Source organism: Callospermophilus lateralis, chromosome 5 (assembly GCF_048772815.1).
Source record: "Callospermophilus lateralis isolate mCalLat2 chromosome 5, mCalLat2.hap1, whole genome shotgun sequence".
NCBI classification, from domain to species: Eukaryota; Metazoa; Chordata; class Mammalia; order Rodentia; family Sciuridae; genus Callospermophilus; species Callospermophilus lateralis.
In genome coordinates, this window is record NC_135309.1 from 102,620,758 (window position 1) to 102,643,497 (window position 22,740).

Genomic DNA, 22,740 nt, shown 5'->3' on the forward strand with positions numbered 1-22,740 from the left:
TCTCCTCCACTCAATGTGAGAAGCTCTGCATGGACTTTATATAATACTGAGATTACCTCTGATTATTTCTAGATTATACGCTAAAAACAACCTCCCTCACTCTAAGAATATTCTAGTCCATATATCAAATATTAAATCAAAAAGCCAACCAAGATTCTTGCAAACACCTTGGTTCTGATTTCTGAAATCCCCTGAGCTAGTCATATTTCTCTCTTTGGTTAATTCACCACCTACCCCAAATGTAGCCCTACATAGGCTCATATGGGCCTTATAAGAACAATAAGATGCATATTCAAATATTAACAGTAAGGAGATTGCAAGCAACCTTGTTTTCCTCTTTTATTTTTTCTGGGCTTCTTGATATTTTAAATGAGTTCAAATTGCTTCTACATGTGGGGGGGAAAAACCGCTAAAATTCTTTACATAAAGAACACACATACCTAATACAATAAAAGTATGGTTGTGAATCACAAAATATTCATATTCACATATAAATATTCTCAATTGCACCTAACTTTTAACAGAGATGAAACAATGTATAGGATGGTAAAGGACCTATGTTTCCATGCCCTGATCTCACACCCACTATTTAGGTAAGTGTTCAAGTGGGCTCCTTGAAGACAATAGGCAGCTATTTGGAGCCTAAAGAATAGCAAGGTACCAGTTCTGGGAGAGGGAATGGGATTGAGAATCAAAGGGTGAGGAGAAGCCCTGACTCCAGTGAAAGAATTAGGCAAGAGGAAAGCGAATGGAGGAGCTGAGGTAGGTGGGAGAAAACTGCAGACAGCTCAGGCAGCAAAGGATTAAATTTGAAAAGTAGAGGAGCAATGGAGAGAAGAGAAGGCAGGAAGGTTAGGAAAGTGGATGAGCAGGTAATGGCCGCAAAAGGGCTGTACTCCTGGAACATTGGGGGAGAGAATAAGAGCACAGGAGGCCTTTCAGAGAACATGACTCCATCCCTCCACCCCTCCCCCCCCACACATACACATTTACAGAGACTGAGGCCTGAGACTAAGTAGCTCTCCTAAGGTCACTCCTAAGCGAGGGGCCTACTCAAAAGATGAATTTGACAACATGAAAACTAAAACTTGTAATAGGAAGGGATGGAAAAAGATGGTAGGTGCTGCCTTTGCCACTGGTGGCTGGGAGTCACCCAGGGAGATCAGTCAGGGCTGAGCCAAAGACTGGGCTTGGACATATGTCCTGGTGGACAAAGAGGCTGGGAAGTCATTTTCAGTAAGGTTATAACCAAGTCTGTGAAAAATCAGTAATTACATGTTCATTGATAAATGCTTCTAGCAATTTAATGACTTTCTAAGTTAGAAATGACAGAGCACACTGTTAGTTCATATATTAGCAATTATGTGAATTTCAGCTCTGAAGTAGAAAAATGGATGTTTCCTTGGTAACCATACATTGATATATGCTTAATCGGTATTCACCTCATACCCAAGTATTCACCTCATACCCAAGCAGGGGAATATGTGCATTAGGTATGGACACAAATTTACACATCTGAATTAAAAGCAGAAATTTCAACAGTTTGCTGTATAAAGTAAAATGTTTGAAAAACAACATTTTAAGTAGTTTTTTTTTTTTCACATTTCATTTTAGGATTGACATAGTCCTGAGAATTAAAGAAAATATTTCTCTCTTGTTAATACAAATGAGAGAAAAAATTTGAAATTCCTCAGTAATACACCATAGCTATGACCCAGTCCTTAGCATGCTGATCATCAGTCTATCTAATTGGGGTCAACTTACAACAGAGATTTTGTGATTTCAATCACTGAATTCCTGAGCAATGGCATCTAGACTGGCTAATACCCTTAGTCTTCATTCCACTCAGTAGTGGAAAGAAAAAAAATAATGAAGAGCAGTTCCAGGTTATTGGATTAGGCTCTTGTGAAGATGTAATTATTTCTAAACCCTGTGCTACAATTTCAAAAAAACACTGGTGTTTTGAAAGCACATAATTTAGAGTTTGGGGATGACTAAACTGCCAGACAGGTCCACATCTCCTTCTTAAAACTTATTTCACTATGGTTTTGTTTGGGGAGGAGTGGGCAGGTACTAGGAATTGAATTCAGGGGCCCTCAGCCTCTGAGCCACATCCCCAGCCCTGTTTTGTATTTGACAGTGTCTCATTGAGTTGCTTAGTGCCTTGCCATTGGTAAGGCTGGCTTTGAACTCATGATCCTCCTGCCTCAGCCTCCCAAGCCACTGTAATTACAGGCATGCACCACTGTGCCCAGCCATTTCACTATGTATTGTCACCTTTATTTAATTTTCCTGATTTACATGTCCACAAGACAATGTTGACAATGCATATGGGTTTGTACAAAATGTCAACTTAGAGAGCCTTTATCTTCTAACAAATATTCATATTTATTTCATGTTGTCAGAAATAGAAACTCATTTTAGAATTTGGATCTTAGTTTTTAAAGTGAATGTCATAATCTCACAGGCACTAGTTTAGGAGATTTTGTGAACACCAGTTCATTTTATCTCAGCAATGGTCCTAAAAGATAGGTGCTACCATTAACTCCAATGTAAGGAGAGGAAACAGAGGCAAAGAAAGGTAGAGTAAATTGCCCAATATCACACAGCAAGGAAGTAAGGGAGGCAAGATTTGACCTGTACCATCTTCATCTTATTGCCTCTAATATTTATACATGTATTCAACAAAATTTATTATTAGGTTTCAGAAAGTAATTTCAGAAGACCTAGATGACTTATTTTTTCTACTTCTTAGAATAAAAATTCACAGAAGGTTCAAAGTGTGCACAGACATGTGCAAACATACACACTAGAATGAACACAAATACTAGCACACTGTCAGAGATAAATTATAGTCTGTTTCACATAAAATAGAATACCTCGAAATTTTAAGGCATATAAAATCTAAAAAACAGCCTGATGGGCCTTAAAGCCTGTTAAGAGTATTTAGAAAAAAATGAGAATAGGAGCAACCAAAACAAATCAGTGCACACTTTCCAAATGGTCTTAATCGACCACCTTCTACTTTGAGATTAAGGACTGATATTCAGAAGCCATCTTTATTGAATAATTTCAAAACAGAATAACTAGATAGAATTGTAGAAAAATACCACCGAAAAGCAAACCATCATGTCAACATCAATATAATAATAACATCACAAACGGTAATAGCTGACAGAACTACCTTAAATATGTGGCACATAACAAGAAATAAATAACATGGACATGATTTCTAGGGAGAAGTGGTGCATTATGGTTTTTTTCTCCAAGTACAAGGAAAAATGATACGACCTAGTCAACATATTAGATCTTCCAGCATTTTTTATTATCGGTGCTTTTTCAAATTCACACCCATACAATCACGTTTTTAGAAATATCACTCAATCCAAAGTCCTTTCAGAAACTGTCCTCTGGTTACAGAAACTTTTGTTTCCATTCTTGCATACTATAAAGCACATGTCAATTAGTAGGCATTTTCGGTGTCTCCAAGTAAAAGACAAACATAAAATATTCTACAGTCACAATTGCAATTCAACAAATAGTTTGATTTAGTTCAATACCCATTTTCTTGGTAGCTATCTTGTAAAGTATCATACTAAATAAGGTAAGGCAGGAAAAATTTGTAAATGCTGCCCTTTAAAGCTTACAATTCCTGGGAGAGGCATGCAAACAGTACCCAGACACAAAAGGACAAAACACATGCAGCAGCAGCAGAGGGCGTTGGAAAGGATGAGGGAGGCTGAGGGGTTGTAACTGGAGAGTGAGGAGGAGGAGGACATCAAAAGGCTCCTTAAAGGTATCTGATCTGAGCCTGGTCAGACAAGCAGACTTTTGAAGGCACAAAAGAGGTGGATTAGGATTTTCTTGGCCCCAGGCTGGGGACAGCACAGATGAAGGCACAAAGACGTCAAGTGCTGGGCAAGCAGCAGCCAATACGGGGAACAGTCTGTGCAAAGGAGTAGAAGGGGAATTGCAGAGGCCTGATGTTCTTTGTAGTGTATTCCACTATTATTTAAAGAAAACTTAGTATCTAAAGCCAAAAATGGGAGAAGGAATCATTTCCCAAAATATGCTACCAACTTTAACATATGTGTGTTTTCCCTCCTTGTAAATAAATAACGGAAAATAGAATGGCATGCATTAAACTTTTAAACTATTCTGTATGAAAATTAATGTGCACAGCACAATATCCAGTTTGATGAGGTAAAATAAAAGATTTTAAGCAGCCTATTACGGTAGGCAAAGGCAATGCAAGTCTATTCAAATGAGACTGGCACATCAAAACCAGAAATGAATTTGAGCTCCAAATTTATGCTCCACTCCTCACCAAGTACACAACTGTAAATGTGTGCAAGATACTAGGTCAATTGCTCCCTCCCGCAATACCTAAGCACTTAAAAATAACTGACGGGGTTGACTTCTTGCACTTTGAAATAAGAGCTGAGGAGGGTGTGCACTGTCCAGTTGTTACTTCTCCACAGCGTCTGGCACAAATATCTTCAATTCTTCAAAAGCTTAATTTATCAGGTGATGACCCCAGAGTACATTCCACATACACGACAACTTCACCATTGCCAAAGCATGGTCAGGGTCGATCAGGAGAGATTCCATCTGGTAAATGGAATTCAATTACTAGTTGAATCAAATTATATCCTGTGGGGCTGATCCAGAAGTGCTGATGAAAAATGGGAACAAGAGACAGCTGTTTTCACTTCGGACATTGTCCCCACTCTTATGTGAAAGGGCTTTGAGGAATTCAAGTTTTTCTTGGGCCTTTGCCTGGATATCATCACCACCTGGCATTGCCACTCCAATTGGCCAGACCGACCTGTCCTCCTTGGAGCTGTAGAGAATGTCCGGTCCACTGAGGAGGAGAGTCCAGTCAGATTGTAACTTACTGTCCCACTGGTGCTTTACTATTATTGTGTTGCTGTGTTTCATGGCCCCTGAAAAGAAACAGCACAGAGGTGGGCCTCAACCACAGCCTCGGTCGAGGCCACAAGGGTGTCCTGTGGGAACTGCAGCACTCACACACCTAAACCAGACCTGCTCCAGAATGCATCCCTGGATCTGCCAGTGACACTGTGATAGATGTAAGTCATGGGCCTGTTTCACAAGGACTTACCTTGGCGGATGAAAGTTTGGCTAGTGTCCAGCAAAATGTCGCAGCCCTCTACTATCATCCTTTCGATGGCAAGGTTTTTCCTTATATTTTCTGTGTCACTCACTTCATCGTGCATCACCCTGTCAGACAACACAAACGGACGGGTTGGCAGTGAGACAGCAGTGACCTCCCTAGCACATAAGCAAGGAAGAGCTGCACCTGAGAAGCTCGGTTTAGAACTCGTATTGATTTAACTGGGGCTTTGGGGCAAAAAGACTGGGCCTCAAAAGGTTCTAGGCTTCAACAGGTTGTGACCCAAACCAAGACCAGTGTGCATGAAGATTCTAAATGGTAAGTGGCTCAGTGATCATGAGCATCCTTGGAAAACTTGGGCTTTGAATGCAGCTGGAAAGCAACACATCATTTTACCTATAGCTCCCTTCATTGAAATTAGTAGCATTTCCTAGAGGTGCAATAAATTCTCTTAATTCCCTTTTACCATTTATCCCTGAGAAGCCAAAGAAACACAGGTGTAAATAAGTGCCCATAACCATAACAAGCCATTAGGAAATGAACTGTACATTCTCCGCCTTTTTGTCAAATCTGAATACAAAACTGCAACTGAAAGTCATTTTTCTATTATGATGAAAAAGAATGGGAACATTTCCAAACTTAAACCAAATTACGCCTAATCTCAATTACATAAAATTCACATGCTATAAAAGCTTTTTCAAAGATATATTTTTTTCCTTGGTTAAAATTAATGTGAATGATGATTCAGTATTATCTCACAGGCTCGCATTAAACTTTGAGGTGAATCTGAGCCACTGGATTTGGGTTTTGCTTTCTTGTTCCTGGGTTCACACAAGAAGACTCAACTGCTGCTTTCCCATCTCAGGCCTTTACTGTAAGTTCTCTGCATACCTGGACAGCTCCTCTAGCTTTGATTTAGCAAACTCCAGACTCTTCCTTTCCACATGCTCATGGGGTGTGTGAGCCAGGAGTTCATGCAGTGTGATGATATACCTGGGAATCTAAACGTAAACAAGGCCAGCGTGAGCAAAGTCAGGATGGGTGACATAGGGACATTCTCTACAGTGCCATCATTACACTGAAAAACTCATTGCTGCTCTTACAGTTCTGTTTTTCAAATAGTTAAAAAAAAAAAAAAAACCCACACACACAAAACAAACCATGCTTCAAATTTAAACACACACCAAAAAAATAAAATAAAATAAAAGCTTCACAAGTAAAGGTCATCATAAATAACAAAGTGTTGTAGCTCAAAGAAACTATTATTTCTTTCATATTTTATAAAACCATAAATTTTCAAATAGCAGTTTTCAAAAACTGGTTCATAGGAAACATAATCTGAAGTCTCTGATGTCTTCATTCTAGATTTTTTTTGTCTGTTTACATGATTTTTTTTTAAAGTTTGTAATCCTAAAGCAAAGTTTTTTTTAAACTTCAGAGAGGATATGTTCAACATTATGAAATTCTGATCCTACTTTATCTCAATTCACCCTTTGGCAGTAAAAAGCATTTGTTTATGAACAGACTAGCTATCTGAATTCTCCTAAAGGCAGAAACTCCACCAACCTTGTGAGGGTTTTTATAGACCAGAGTAGAGATCAGGTTATAATAATTTGACATACTCATGCTTCACTGGTTTATAAAATAGTTGTTTTTTTTTAGAAACCAGAGACTGTGGTCAGGCACAGTGGCACATGCCTGTAATCCCAGAGGCTCAGGAGGCTGAGACAGGAGGATTTTGAGTTCAAAGCCAGCCTCAACAACAGCAAGGTGCTAAACAACCCAGTGAGACCCTGTCTCTAAATAAAAAACAAAATAGGGCTGGGGATGTGGCTCAGTGGTTGAGTGCCCCTGAGTTCAATCTCTGATATGAAAAAAGAAAGCAGAGACTGTGGCATGGGCCACGGCTCCCGTAGCACTGCCTACTGTGCTCAGGGATGCTCTGGGCTTTACACATGGGCCTGGTCCTCCAGCAACATAAGGATTCGTTCTCCACTTCACAGGGAAGGAAATAAAGTGTGAGGAGGTTGGTGACTTGCCCAAGGCAGCCTCATGGTAAATGGCAGTTGCAGCTGTGCTCTGGGCTCTGGTGGGGCACCCACCAGCTCCCCACAGAGCCTTCTCACTAGATCACTTCCATGAGCCCCAGAGCCCCAGTCAGAACTTTAAAGAACTTGGAAAATGAGAACAGAAAAACAGCTTGCCACAGCCCTGTGTGCAGCTCTTCTGTCCTGAGGGGCTGGTGGCTCTATCTGTGGATCTGCTTCTGCTCTTGTGCAGGGGTGGCTTTAAGGGGTTATTTACTCACGTCTTCTGAGTGGCTGTCTTTGTGCACTAGCACAGTTGGCATTGAGCCCATCAGCACAAACATTGAACTGCTCTTGCTGATCAAGTGACAGTTTCAGAAAGCACAGATAGACCCCTAGGTCTCAGGAGGGCAGGACACAGGAAACTGTAGGGCATACAGAGGAGACCTTCTGCCTCTTCATTTATAGACTTCTTTAGGGCTGCCCCACAGACAGCAGTCTCCTGGGGTAAATATCCCTTTCATTAGTACAATCCCATGATCAATAAAAGTTTGCAACAAAGTTAACAGTTTCACAGAAAACCAAGTCAATCAATGCCAATGTACTCAATTTTTCATAACAAAGGGGCAGGAGTGGGAGAGCCTGACTACTTAGAATGCACTGAAACCCCACAAAACTAAGTTTAGTCAATAGCTTGGAGATCCTCCTCCATTAGTTAAATATATTTTAAAGAGCTCCCTGGCTAAGATTAAGTGGATGGAGCTGAATTTGGTAAGTGGCCCTTTCTACTTTCTGGTGGAGGAACAAAGAAGGGCTAACACTGCCAAAAAGCAGGCAAAGGAAGTTGTGCTGAGGAGCAGAAGATTCTGCAAAGAGCTCGTCTGTGTGTTGGAGAGCTGATTACAGATCGCTTCCCCAAAAGAAGGCCTAAGAATCATAGTAACTGTCTAAATGAATCATAACTCTGCTTTCAATAATGGCACAAGTACTTGTCACTTCACTGACATTAATTAGCTCGCTCTTCAGTAAATCACTAGATAGAGCAGCAAGTGACTACCTTCCACAGGACATCCGACAGTGCTCCTCTCACCAGGAGCAGATTTCATGATCTGCTGAGGCCAATCTAAACAATACCAGTCAAGCCACTGATTTGGCTAAATAAAAATCGCGTTAATGACTACATTATTCTCCACAACAAATTCCTTGGCAATACTTGAACTTACTGGTCTGACAGTTCAGTTGGGAAGAATTTCACAGCACCATCCAAATTCTACAATTCCTCCCTGTTTCCCTAGTTCAATATGACTCAATTAACAGCAATAACTAACTTACTTAACAAAAGGCACAGAAGGATGTAGAATACAAATCACCCTTTCTTTTCCAGAGGTACATGGACTAAAAGCTTACAATGGCCTCTCCCCTTCCCTCTGCCCCCATATATCTAGGCTCAAGAAAAAGCTTAGGCCAGAGCACCCCCCCCCCCGGACAGTATAAATCTGGGTCACCTCTACCATTGTTTCCCTACAGCTAAAAGTGGGTAGTACCCTAGCCTCATCCTAAGATGTCCAGCCCTATGAGGGAGTAAGGCAGAAGTACCATGGCTAATTCAATGTACACAGAGGGGAGACACCTCTGAGTTAGCAACACCTTCTTGGCTATTTCACCTCATTAGTGAAAGGTCCACAAGGGAACAAGAAAGATAGAATGGACCCAGTAAGAAAACAGTTTCAGATTCCTAGCGTCCCAGTTGGTTCATATGGCTTCTTTTTGAGAAGAGGCAACAGGGAAAAACACCAAGTAAAGAAGACAGATGAGAGGCACAAGGGGCGCAAGCCCTCAGGCAGCAAACTTCGATGATTTCTCCTCTGGGTACATTCAAAATACTTATGAGGAAGCAAATAAAGACAATTCAGTGCACTTTCAATTTGCTCATTTCTTTTTTTTTTTCTTTCTTTCTTTCTTTCTTTTTTTTTTTTTAGTTGTAGGTGGACACAATGCCTTTGTTTTAATTTATTTATTTTTATGCTAGGCAAGCGCTCCACCACTGAGCCACAACCCCAGCCCCTGTCTTTTTCTTGCGGCTGAATTAAGTCTGGCTAAATCCCTCATGCTTGAAGCTTCTCCCAGAGCAGATGCTCTTACAAGCTGGAACCCTGGAACCCTGGAACAAGCCAGAGGACCTCAATATCTGAGCCTACAACTAATGATTCTAGGGCTTGGGGATCACCACAGTCTGGGGGTGGGTTCCTAAACTACACCAGGCTCCCTTCAGTAACTACACGGTTACCCCCCCCCAAACTGTCAGAACCAGCAAAGCCCCCCTGGGATTGAAGAGCCAGAGAGCTAGAATGCTCGGAGATAACTAAAGCTCAGCTGTGTATACAGATTAAGGTTTTTTTTCCAATTATTTTCCCCAAAGCAAGGACCAAAGGATGAGTGAGATGTCAGGTCTCCTTGAGATTCCCCAACCTAATGTCCTTTTTCTGACATAATGGGGATTTCTTATGGTCAATCAAAATATTGCTGCTGGTTTTAAAATCTAGGGACAGGAAGGGAAGGTAGTAGAGGAGAATGTCTCCACTTTTTAAAGAAACCCAAAGATCTTTCCAAGGCTCCACATTCAACTGCACTTGGGCACCCCATCTCCAGGGCAGGTGCAGTTCTGCTACTTTAAAACACTGAAAGAATCGAGAGCAAATGCAATACTTCAGTGGGCTGTGAGAAGGAAACTAGGTCTCTCTCTGAATGTCCCGTGTATCTGTCATAAGTCTACCTTTGCACAGTCTCCTTGGGACAGTTGAATAGGTAAAATTTGGAATATTGAATTACAACTAGAGGTTAATGCCTCAAATTCAAAATTCAAATAAAATCACAGATTAGAAGAATTATACCTTATATAAAAATGTTTCACTGTGAATAAAACCTAAAATTCCAATTATGAATGTAATAAAATAGAAGTTCAAAATTTTTCTTGTGAAATATTTCCTCAGAGAGGCAAAGAGTTCAAACAATTTAGTTCTATAAAAAAAAACCAAAAATAACATTATAAAATTTCACTATACTTAAGTGGTTTCAAATGCATCTTTCTGGTTTTTTAAAAAATCTTACTACTAAATTTCTGTGGCAACTTCCGGGAATTCAAGCAGGACTAACACACTTAAAGATAAACAATTAAGAACCACAGTAACATTTCTTTCTGAGGCTAAGAAATGATGGGCCTTGGGTCAGAGCCACCTGCTCAGGAGGACAAAACTCCCACAGTAACCATAACACACACGATTAGTAGAATTGGTTTGCCACATGACAATTTGGAGGACTCACCAGAAGCCCCATAAATTCCACAATGGGAACACTCAATGCCTTTCCAAAAGAACAGAATCGACAGTTTTCAAAAGAACAGGAGATTCAATACAAATTTTGGCCTCTGCCGTTCTCACTCCAGAGCTCTTAATGGCAAAACCCTAGACACAGGAAAGACACAAGTGGCCTTGATCCCTTGGTTTGCTCTAGACCCCCAAAATGAATCTCAGGTCAGAGCCCCGACTCAACAAGGCAATCTGAATGAGGGCCTCTGGTTCTGAAGTCTCCAGAGCCTCTCTAACCAGGGGGTCCTCCTTTCCTTCCCCAGAGCTGCAGCCAAAGGAAACTCAATGGCAACCAAGACAAGGTGGGAGGATGGGCCACAAACAGAGGCCTTCTCCCCCCCCTCAGAGCAGTCCCAAGAGACGTTTATGCAACCAGCACAAACTGGAACATTTGCACAGAATCCTATTTCTGTAAACCTAATAATATTTTTAAACATGCTGGAGGAGGAGACTCCAATGAAAGAGGTCTGTGTGGAATCTTTCTATAAAGAGAAAATTGTGCTGCTTTTCAAAAAATTCATTCCTGAATTATTTGCTTCAAAAATGCCTACTTTCTGGTCTGGGGATGTAGCTTAGTGGTAGAGCACTTGCCTAGTATTTAAGAGGCACTGGGTTCGATCCCCAGCACTGCAAAATTAATTAGTTAATCATTAATTTGAAACCACCAAAAATGCCTGGATTCTTATACTCTAGACAGAAGATGTGTTTGTTTCAGGGCTAGGCTTAAGACAATGCCAGATGATGCATAGCTCTTCGTGTATACTTATATGTATTGACATGCCTTGTGCTGATCACAGTAGGCATCAGTTACAATGGCTTATAGAACGCATCCCAAGCAATTTACCTGAAACATTGGATAGGTCAAGAACGTTTCCAGCATCCTCCCCTCACAGGCAGGGTTGGCTTCATATTGTTTTAAGAGTTTGTCAAAATCCCTGTTTTGCTTACAGTTGGCAAGGACTTGGAGGCTGTACTGGTGATTTCGCACAAATTCTTGATAAATGTTCAGCATGGGGAGCAGAATATCAAACAGATCAGCTGGAAAAGAGAAGTGAACATGCTGTTTCCCTTGGTGCCTGGTAAATTATCTACACTCAACAGGAAGAACAAAGATGGGCTCCCAGCACCAGGCATCACACAATATAGGGCCCTAGTCCTCATGCCTGAATAACCTATCTGTGTTGGATAGAAAGTACCAGAGACAGACAGTGACTCCAGCCCCAAATTACCTATGACAAAGGGAAAGAGTCAAAAGCTAACTGCTAAGGCAGGGCCCAAAGAACCTAAAGTGCAATGACATGGACTCCCGGTGGCTAAGGAAACCCAATGTCAACAGGAACATTCAGACGGCTAAGGCCAAATGACATACAAGTTACTATACTCTAACTGTTGCCATTCCATGAGAAAATAATGAATGCACTTACCTAAAATTAAAGTAGGCCAGTTTGCAATCCTTGCCTTTAGTCCTTGGTGAAATATTTCATGAAGAAACATGATGGTTTCACTATGAAAAAACAGAAAGATCATACAATTGAGTCACTATAGAGTGTCTGTTATATATATGATGTATCAGTCTCACAGGGTCACCAAACTGTGCACCCAATAATAATGTGGACTACACTAGCCTCTATAAAGGCATTTCTCTTTTAGACAACCTCAAAAACTGAGATATGTTTCCAATATTGGAGAACCAAATCACTGACTTATGACCCTCTTCATCATTTTTAAGTGAGCTTTCTGCTGTTAGAATGCAGCACTTCAACTGATAATCATAAAATTAAAATTATGATCCTTTTTCTTTTCGTATTTGATTCTAGAAAACTCAAGAAAAGGTTTCTCTCACAAAAATTAGTTTTTATAGAAGGATGTAGAGGGAAAAAAACCACAGTAAAAAATTTGACAGGACTCTAACCATTCCTAAGTTACTCAAGACAGAAATGTAAAATTCTTCTGAAAAGAAATGCACACAGATACTAAAATGAGGACTTTGCATAAATTAGGGATCTAAATTCCTACTATGGCCAAGAAGGGTAAGCACCAAAGTCAAAATATCTTTTTCTTTCTCCTCATTAGAATTAACCCACTGCAATGAGCCTTTGAATGACAGCTTTTCTCAACTAACACATTGGTACAATTAAATACAGAATTATTTATCTCAATGAGATACCTTGATTTGTATCAAAATTTATTACAACAAACCTCAAGAAAAAAGTTCTTACTATTTCCAAAAATAAAATGAATACAGCTTGAAGATCATGACTTTGTTGTTGTTTTATAGAAATTTCAATTAATCCTTTTATTATCTAAGGATTTCTAACCACATCTAGTTGGCAAGTCCTATAGATTATCTTTCAATCAGCATTCTACTCTCATTCTAGGCAGAGAGAATGGCAAGCTAAAACTGCATTTCTCAGATTTCCTTGAATCTATGCTCTGGATGAAAATGCATTTCCACCAATGCATGCACTTGACAAGACATGGAAGACTGAAGGAGACCACATTTCTGTTATATTTTCATTTCTAGGAACAGTTTCATGGGTCTGTTATGGTAGTGGTCATGGCATTAGTTTCCCAAGCTCTGGGTCACACCTATGGTGCTCTGCCCTTAAATTCAATACTCCAGGGGCAGCTTTACTCCTCCAGCCCTTCCAAGTCTATAAGCAGAGAATTCTCTCTTACCTTGAAAACTAACTGATACATCCAGCTTCATATTTTGATACCTGGATGTTTAGAAGACAGATGAAATAGTGCTGTCTAGAATTAGGCAGATTACATTTTCTTAAGTATAAACTCTGCATTGAAATCTAAAACAACTGACTTGCCTGGGGCTTCAATTTCAAAGGCAAGGAAAGGGAATCTAGTTAAACAACAGTTAACGACAAGAAACACCCTAAGTCTCACCTTTAAAAGCATATCTCTTCTAATCTATCTAGGACTAGGTATGGTAAACCATTACATCTATAGGAAAAGCTTTTTTGCATCACCTCCCCAAAAGAGGCACAATGTCTCAATTCTGAAATTAAACAATATGATATATGTAGCCTTTCACGTTTCTGATTAAGCAAACCAATGGATACAAACCACTAGGTGCAACCCAAAATCGACATGGCACAGACTCTAATAGCATCACTATCAGGCAGTGTGGTTTTTCCATCCCATCCACAGCCATCAGAACTGTTAAAACGGCATGCTTGGGTGACTGACATATCATCAAAATGCTAGCTGTACTGTCCAATGATCAAGAGCTACGACTCAGGCCCCTTAGGATAGCTGACATACTTGAGTAGAGCTGTGGTCATTGCCACTCAACGGTCCTTTCAACAAATTTTTTTTTTTTACTTTTTAATTTAATTAAAACTTTTTAAAATTAAAAGTTATTATTATTAGTTGTAATTAATGTTATTATTGTTATTGTTATTAATGTCATTAATGTGATCATGTGCCACTCCTCAGCCTTCCTTTCTGCAGACCTCCACACAGTCCTAGTCATTCTTCCTACCTTCTGGAGATCTTAGCCACCAGCTCACTTTCTCCAACACAACTCCTCTCATAGTTTTTGGTGATTCCACTCTGCATACAAACCACATTTCAATATCTGGGCCTCTCAGGTCTTTGAACCCCCTCTCCAAACATCTCGATCCCAGCTGACACCAGTCAACGCCCCCATTGATTATACTCTAGACTTTGTCACTGTTAATAACTGCATCCTATTCCTATCTCAGTTCTCTGACCACCTCCTATTGTTTCAGTCTGCTGTCTTTAAGACTCTTGACTCCAAAAAGCCTTTCACACAGACAGGACTTAATTTCACAGGTCTGACCACCTTTGCATTGACCAAAATACCTTTCTACAAACTTTAGATTCCACGGGTCATTATATCTCTTCTTTGCAGACATTTTCAATTCTGTTGTACTTTTCTCAATTCATCAGATTAGCCTTGCACAACATCAACCCCTAACATCAACCCTCCACCCACATGCACCTGCATCCACGCAACTAAAAGTACCTAAAGAAAAACATGCAACTATACAGACTGGTCTCAGTTACCACCATGAGCCTCATAAACTCTCATGGGCTCATAGTGCTGCCCAGCAACTGCACTACAGCTCCCTGATCCACCGACTCCCTGCTCTACTTGACCACTATTCACATCTTCTCCTATCTCATCCAACTATGAAATTTCCTCTCCATCTGCCAGCTGATGTCCTTACTTCCTAGTTACATATGTCTTTGTCCTCTTCCCTCCTTTATTCCCTCCCTGCTCATGTTCCCATTAATGCCAGTCTCTCCACTTGTGTATCTCGTTCTCTACAGTTCTGCCCGTATAAGCTTGCTGCTCCAGCAATCCTCCCCTCTCTTTCCTGCATCATTTCCCCCTCTTTATTACCTCTAGGTACTACCCTATTTCTCTGCTCCTATTTATAGCAAACTGCCTTGAAAGAATTTTCTATACCCACCCTCTGTAATTCCTATGCCCTATGCCATTCTCTCCTAAGGCCCCCTAATCAGGCTCCCACACTTCATCAGAGCTACCCTCAGCTCCAAGTTGTTATATCCATGGTCAGTTCTCAGTTGTTTTATTTGACCTTTCTGTCATAGTTGTTCATTCTCTCTTGCTGCTAACTGATCCTCTTTTCTCTTCTTTGCTACCTTCTCTCTCATCTTCCTAACTTCTAAAGGGCTTAGTGCTCCTTTCTCTTCTGTGATCCATCACTGTCTTTTGTGTAGAAGGGGGGAGATAAGATAGTATATTTATATCTGCTTACATCTAAATCAAGAAACTATAAAAGGCTATAAGAAACTAATAAAAATAGATACAGAAATTTGGCAGAATGGGGTGAAGAGAGACAGGATAAGAGTGCAACTCTGAATTTTTTTCATGTTATTTTGATGTTTGTATCATGTGAGTGTGTTATCTACTCAAAAACAAATAAGCCATTAAAATTTAAGTAAGACACCCAACCACTCCTTTCCCCCCTCCTCTTGTTTCCCTTGGTGCCTGGTAAATTATCTACACTCAACAGGAAGAACAAAGATGGGCTCCCGGCACCAGGCATCACACAACATAGGGCCCTAGTCCTCATGCCTGAATAACCTATTTGTGTTGGATAGGTTATTTTTCTCCTGGTATTGGCCACCATACAATTTACTACTATATGTTTTATTTAGTCACTATTCATTGTCTTTCTTCTCACGTCAAAATTTAAGTTCTGTGAAAGCAGGGATTTTCTACTTTATTCACTAATTAATCCTCAGCAATAAGAACACTATAAATATTTGTTGAGCAAATAAATTCAACAAGGATTCTTAGTTTTCACTCTTCCTAAAATATCTTGTGTAAACTGCATGTAAAGACCTATTAATCAGTCCGTTCCCCTCAGTTGCAAGGGGGATTCTTTTCAACACCCTCACCCCCCACACACATAATGACAAGAAAATGTATGTCAAAGAAGAAAACTGAGAAAATGAGATGCCAAGATTCAAAAGATGTGCTAATTTGGACTAATGAATGCAATGATAGCTTTCTTATTTTTAACATCATAGGGATTAGTTTTTGAGATCTTGCTTTTAAAGCAAGGCACAAATTGTTTCATGAGCTATCAGCAGGTTCTTCTCACGACTCTCAGATTTATGCAAAGACAAACCTGTTGAGAAAAATACTGCTGACGTCGTCGTGGCTGATGGGCGGCTTCTTGGAGCTGGCGGCCATCCGCAGGGGCCGCAGGAAGCCATTGACCAGGATGTAGAGCTGGTGCACGTACTCGGATTCGGCCTCCACCATGGTGAACACGATCTGGTTTCTCTTCCTCATACTCTCAGCATGAGGAGAACAAATGTAGTCTTGCACAATGGTCTTCCATTTCCTTCTGCACAACCACCCTCTCATGAAGCTCTGAACCTGCGGAACAAAAAGACAAAAAGGAACCTCAGGGAGATGTGAGCCTGGATTTCTACGCAGGACGTATCCATCCTGTGTCATGTAGAACTCTGCTCTCTCATTGGCACCCCAGTGGCGCCTCCAGTAGAATAAATAACTGCAGAATTTCTCCAATAGGAGGACAATGGATTATAAATATCATTTTTCTCAGGTTCAAAATTTTCTTCCATAGCTGAAGCTCCATAGACCTATCTATGTGGACTCTGGAATATAATATTACATATGAGCTAATAACTCTTCAAGAAAGAAATTAATCGAATCATTAATGGAATGTCTATTTATAATAATAAAGAAATATATATATATATATATATATATATATATATATATATATATATATATATATATATATATATAATGTTTAAATTGTGATTAAAAAAAAAAAACGGAATTTTCCACTTAGTGGTTTTTATTTTCACAGTGCTGGGGATTGAACCATGTACTTTGTAGAACCTTGCTAGCCTCTAAAACTGAGTTGCTTAGGACCTCATTAAGTTGCTGAGGCTGGCTTTGAACTCCTGTTCCTCAGCCTCCCAAGCCGCTGGGATTACAGGCATGTGCTACCACGCCCAACTTAAGAACATTTTAATAGAATTGTATGAAGAAGCTATTGCATATATCTGGGGAAATCTAGTGGAAAATTTCTGTGAATTATAACCAATTCAAGTTGTGGTCACTTTTCCCCATTTTTAAAAAAATTGGTGCATTATAGTTGTGCAAAATGCTGTGATTCATTGTTGCGTATTCATACATACATACAATATAACAGTATAATTTGGCCAATATCATTTCCCAGTATTTCCTCTTCAAGTTATGGTCTCTTGAAGTAAAATAAACAAACAAATAAATATTACATTTTGTCAAGCATAGAGATGCAATTTATTTGTAAACATTCATTTCCACAGACATTAGTTTCATTTGGAACATAAAGGACATGAAGTTAATTTCAAACTATTTAACAAGTTCACAAGTAGGTTTAAAAATTACTACAATTAAGAATCAGGGCTAAAGATGTAGCTCAGTGGTAGAGCACTTGCCTAGAATATATGAAGCCTAGTACTGCCCCCCCAAATAATAATAATTGGGAAGATAGAAAATGTAAAAAAAAAAAAAAAAGTGTTTTATCATTATTCTTCCATGTATTATATATATTTTCAAAAATCAACTTAATTGAGTTTTGTGTTAAATAAAGTCTTATTTACTTGGGCAGGTGTTCTCTGCTGAAAAACAGCTAGATCTGTTACTTACCAATAGCCCTATTTCTACAAGAAAACTGAAATGAGATTTTATTAATAGCTTTATTTACATGCAACTGCATACTATTAAAAGAAAAGCAACAGAATTAATCTTAGAACAGAATAACAAACCAGATTAAAAAAAAAAAGAGGTTTAAATTCTAAGAAAGAAATGGTGTTATTTTACTTTTTTTATTTCTTGAAAACCAAAAACTCTCATCTTAGCCCAAAGAATCATTTCTATTCCAAATTCTGAGCAATACTTGGTTAAAATTTTGTTACAGCTAAAAAAAAAGGAAATAATTATTTAACATAGAAAAATATGAGTAAGAAAAAAATTAAGATTCAAAATGTATTCCAGGAAAAGAGCTTTAAATAGGAAGCTTCATACCTGATATTAACAAAGCTGAGTGTTTTACACAGGTCAGTTAAGACCATGGAATCAAAGCCCAAATGACATAAATCGAAATACAGTGGACTAGAATGTGCGCCAGTGTCTGGCTCCTCGCAAAAGTTGTGCAATTACAAATGACAGTAAGATGGAAAGATCTGTTGCTTATGTGGATATTCAACAAGAGACAACTGTAAGACAAATCTGAGCAGATGTATTGATTTATTTTACATTCTCAAATATAAAAGAAATTCTAAATAAGCACTAAGGATCGATGTTAAGAGAAATATTTTTGAAATGTAATTTTTAAAATTTCCCCCAAATATGCAAGAGGCACAAAATCAGGAGTTTCAATAGCACTTAATTAACCCAACTGGAGAACACTATTCTCTTAATGTCCAGTTTTGGCATCCCTCCCAGAGAGTCCAAAATAGGATTCTCAGTACTGGAAAGAAATGGCACACTGAAATTCTCCAGAACAGCCAAGATTGGACCATTCTGAAGGGCATTCTGGGTGTCATTAACACAGAAACACCAAAGCTGTTCCCAGTTCAGGAACACAGTAACAAAGACACCACCACAGGACACACAGTGGTGGCCACGCTCCCGCAGGGCCAGACGCCTCCAATGCCCTACCTTTTTAATCTTCTTGATGTCTGGATCCTCATCTTCTTGGTTGCTTTGGTAAGGGCGCATTCGTTCCTTGGTTTTATTAAGAGCAATAATCTATAACACAAAATTAGTTCATTTTATGATTTGGGAAACAGTGGAGCACAGCCATAACACACAGGGTGTTCGTACTGCCTACAAAGGCATTCCCTGAGATATTCAGGGAATGTCTGCTTCTTTGCACCCTTTCTTTCTCTGGCGCTGAGGCAGGGAAGTATGAATTTTACCTCTAGCCTGGTGTTACTAACAAAAGTGAATATGTAAAGTGGGAACACTAGGGTCTGTGTTGGAAGACATGTTAGCCCAGAACTTGGCCCTCCCTGACCAGACCAAGGCCTCCTGGGACCTCAGTGCCTGTTGTCCCCTCTGCCTGAAGACAGCTGCCCCTGATGCACTGTGCTTCCCAAATTCAGGGTCACTACACTCAAAGCTCATTTTCCATAATCATCCTGTGTCCCTCTCCAAATGCACATGATACAGCAGACTCACAGCCCTCCTTGGAAAGTGGTAAGTAAAAAGGGAACCTCAGAGGCCTGGAGTTGGTCTAAGACAGTCAAGAAGATTCCTCAGAAAATACAAAAGGGATTGAAACAACCTGGGATATCTCTCCATGAATCTCCAGCTCAGTTCTATAACTGTGACCAAGAGGCCTCTCAATTATGCCTAGCAGTAAAATACACTGGACTACCCATCAACTGTGGACTCTTATATGCAAAGAATATATACAGACTTATTAACAAGAAAGCATGTAGAAGATTGCTACCTCTGATCTGTCTTTGTCTCCAATACCAAATATATTCCTCTGCCATTTTCTGGCAGGGAAGTGGGAAAATAAAAAGGAGTAGGAAATAAATTATGGTTCCTGTCAAGCGGCCACAGAAGACATACCTGCTACTGACAGTTTTTAGCTGCAATCTATATTCAGACGAAAATAGAACATAGTGAAGACAGACAAGCACACATAAATAAATATTGGGGAACATCGCTTGTGCTGAGTTTCTCTCATGGAGTAAATACCAACCTCCTTCACTTAGCAGACAAGCAGCATCTGCTCTAGCTTACTCTGGTAAAAGAAAGAACACAATAATTTTGTTTTAAATTATAGTGCCTGATATAGTCTTTTAAAATGCAGGTTTGTTAAGTTTTCTGTTGCTGTTTTCACTGTATCAGATATCAGGGTCGGATTGGGAAGCTGACGATTCTAATGATATGGTGAACACCGTATCATCTCGAGAAACTACCCCATTTCAGTTGGAATCAGATTGTCTGCTCTGCACACTGAAGGCCATGTACCCAGGAGGCAGGAGATGAAAACCCCTCACAGGATTTAGGGTAAGTCTCAGGGGAAGGTGGGAAGAAAAAAGAGAAAACTATTGTCTGATGACAGTAAAAATGACAAGAGTGTTGCCAAGGTCAAGGCACCTGAACTGTCTATCAACAAGGATGACAATCAGTAGTAGGTTTCCCGCTGTCCTGTTCCCTTCTTGGAATCTAAGAAGATACTAATGTACCTCTGCTTAGAATGAGGAGGAAAATCTCACTGTGTACCTTCCACACAGGATGGCAAGGAGTACAGTCAGGCTTCTCTACATAGACTGAGACCCAGGACAGAGGGAGGCATAACGCCATAGCTGTGGCCTCTACCAACACCTTCTGCTCTCCCTAGGTATCAACCACCTTCTCTGGTGGTGCAGGGCCTGAGAAAGACACACTCTGAAAGGAAAGGCCAGGAGAGGCAGGAATCCAACTTCAAGGGGAAATGCACCTTAGCCGGTCAGTGTCTTACAGCTTCACTGAAATGTGCTTTTCAAAATTCTGGAGGGGAAAAGGTTGGATTTCTTTGATCTTGAAACAGAAATGTATCTCTGAATTAATTTCTGGTTCTTTCTCAGATGGACTTTAATTAACTCCATGACAGATTCACAGTTATTATTCCAAAAGCCAATCTGAGGATGACAGTTAAATGCTATGGGCAGCTCTTGAAGTTCTGATCTAATGAAGGATATCAGGAGCATAAATAATCAAAAAAACAGCATATTATCCTGATATGTTCCTGTAGCACATTTACTTAATCCTTACAGATTCGTGTCTAGATCAGTAGCCCAGCCACACTGCTGACGGCAAAGGAAGTCAGCCTGGGGTGAATATTTTGCCCTGAATATGCTGTAGATGATCATGAGGAGATGACAGCAGATGGGAAACAAGGAGGAGTCTTTGACTGTGAAATACCTCTGATTTAAGCCTTTCAATTTCAGTATCTTGATCTTCAAGTTGATGTCGGAGTTGGTTAGCTGCAATTTTTTCCGTTTCTACGATCTGGACTAGATGAATGTACTTCTGCATTAAGACTTCCCTCTCAATCAAAATGTCTGCATAACTGCAGAGAAAATTGCACAGTTAGTCATTGAAACATTGTTCTTCTATATAGCTCCATGCAGAACAGCAGACACTAAACAAAGATCCCTGAACACTGTTTGATTGTAACTCTTTCTTGTGTAAATATTAACTTTCAGTTTATATTGATGTACTTCAATGATATAGATTTTGAATCATTATCATTTTACATATTCTTTACTAAGAATTCATTTAGTGATGCCTGCTACCCACAATTTTATCATGCAGGTGAGAAAAGTGCAAAGGATGTCTGAATCATTTTAAAAAGAAAGTAGTGTGGTTTCTTTAACAAAGAAATGGATATCTTTTGAACTGATGGCACATGCATTTTCAGGATTCCATTCAAATTATTTCACCAGGTAAAGTACTAGTCAATCAAAATAGACCTGCCACCAAGCAGAGTGAATGCACAACCATCAGAATAGGCACTAGCTGAAAGTACTGTTATGACTGTACTAGTGGCCATCAGATCCATTGAGCTCTCTTTAGAACTTCAAGACCATTCACTAGTCTCTTTTTAAAACCAACAGAAGCAACACACATTCTAGAAATAGGCTTAGATTCTTTTGGTCCTAGCTCTAACAGCCTAACCCACATTCATCTCTTTGGCTAAGCATTGTTCAAACAAAACTCACTCTTAGATTTTTATCGACAATGCAGTTCTGGAGCATTAGAAATTTTGTCTCCAGACCTTGCACTATTCAGGGTGGTAAAATGCATGTTCCTCTCTTCATATAATCTTTTCAAAAGGGTATAATGATAATAATAATTAATAATAGTTACTACTTTTGAGTGCAGAGGGTATAGCATGTTTTCTCATGTCATCCTCCCAGCATCCCAGGAGATGGGGTTTATGAACCCAATTGCAGAGAAAAAATTTGGTTCTCACTGATCACATATTGGCCTCAGGACACACAGCTAGTAGGTAGCAGGGCTAGGATTTAAATCAAGGTTTGTCTGACCAAAGTCCATGCTCTTAAACACAAGCTACCCTCTCTCAGATAAGAAATAGCATCAGATTATCTTGATATAGCTGCCCAAACTTCCAGCTACTTACTTATCTTTAGAACTTGAGCCACAGAAGCCATGTTTATGCCACAAAACCTACTTTCATGACCACACTGGACCAGCCTAAAAAGAGAACCGGCCCCAGCTAAATACATTCTTCCTCCTCAGAAGCTAGGATTGTGCCTCTGCCCTGTTTACTTGAACTGAAACACTATGAACTTGGAAACTCCGGTTGCCATAGTCAGGCATCCCTGTTTGGCCACATCCATGTACAACCTGTCAATGTGAACCTTCTGAGAGAGAAGCAGGTATTCAGAAAAGCAGGCAGAAAGTCTGAGATAGAGAAGGACTGGCTACCTGGGTTCCTGTAGGCTTTCTGATTTCAGGACCAGACTTATAACATCTGAATAAGTTGTACCCTGAGAGTCAGTGAGATATTGCAATTTCCTTCTAATAAATTCCCTACTTAACCTTAACTATGTGAAATATCTTTGTGTTACTTAAAACTAAAAAAGTGTTAAGACAATTCTAAAATCACAATTTTAATTCAATTATCTCAACACCCTCAGCACTTAC

The 22,740-nt window shown here is 39.7% G+C and overlaps 1 protein-coding gene across 3 annotated transcripts in view; it reads right to left on the reverse strand.

Annotated features, from left to right (window-relative positions):
• The window catches only part of Rasgrf2 (Ras protein specific guanine nucleotide releasing factor 2), a 230,910-nt gene that overhangs the window by 122,197 nt on the left and 85,973 nt on the right, over positions 1-22,740 (reverse strand). For all 3 annotated transcript variants that reach the window (XM_076857070.2, XM_076857069.2, XM_076857068.2), the window contains exons 3-9: positions 20,992-21,139; positions 18,730-18,819; positions 16,175-16,428; positions 11,954-12,033; positions 11,374-11,567; positions 6,029-6,138; positions 5,126-5,244 (exon numbers count right to left, since the gene is read on the reverse strand). In XM_076857070.2, the coding sequence (XP_076713185.1) occupies positions 5,126-5,244; positions 6,029-6,138; positions 11,374-11,567; positions 11,954-12,033; positions 16,175-16,428; positions 18,730-18,819; positions 20,992-21,139 (995 nt within the window). The remainder of the gene's footprint in view (positions 1-5,125; positions 5,245-6,028; positions 6,139-11,373; positions 11,568-11,953; positions 12,034-16,174; positions 16,429-18,729; positions 18,820-20,991; positions 21,140-22,740) is intronic.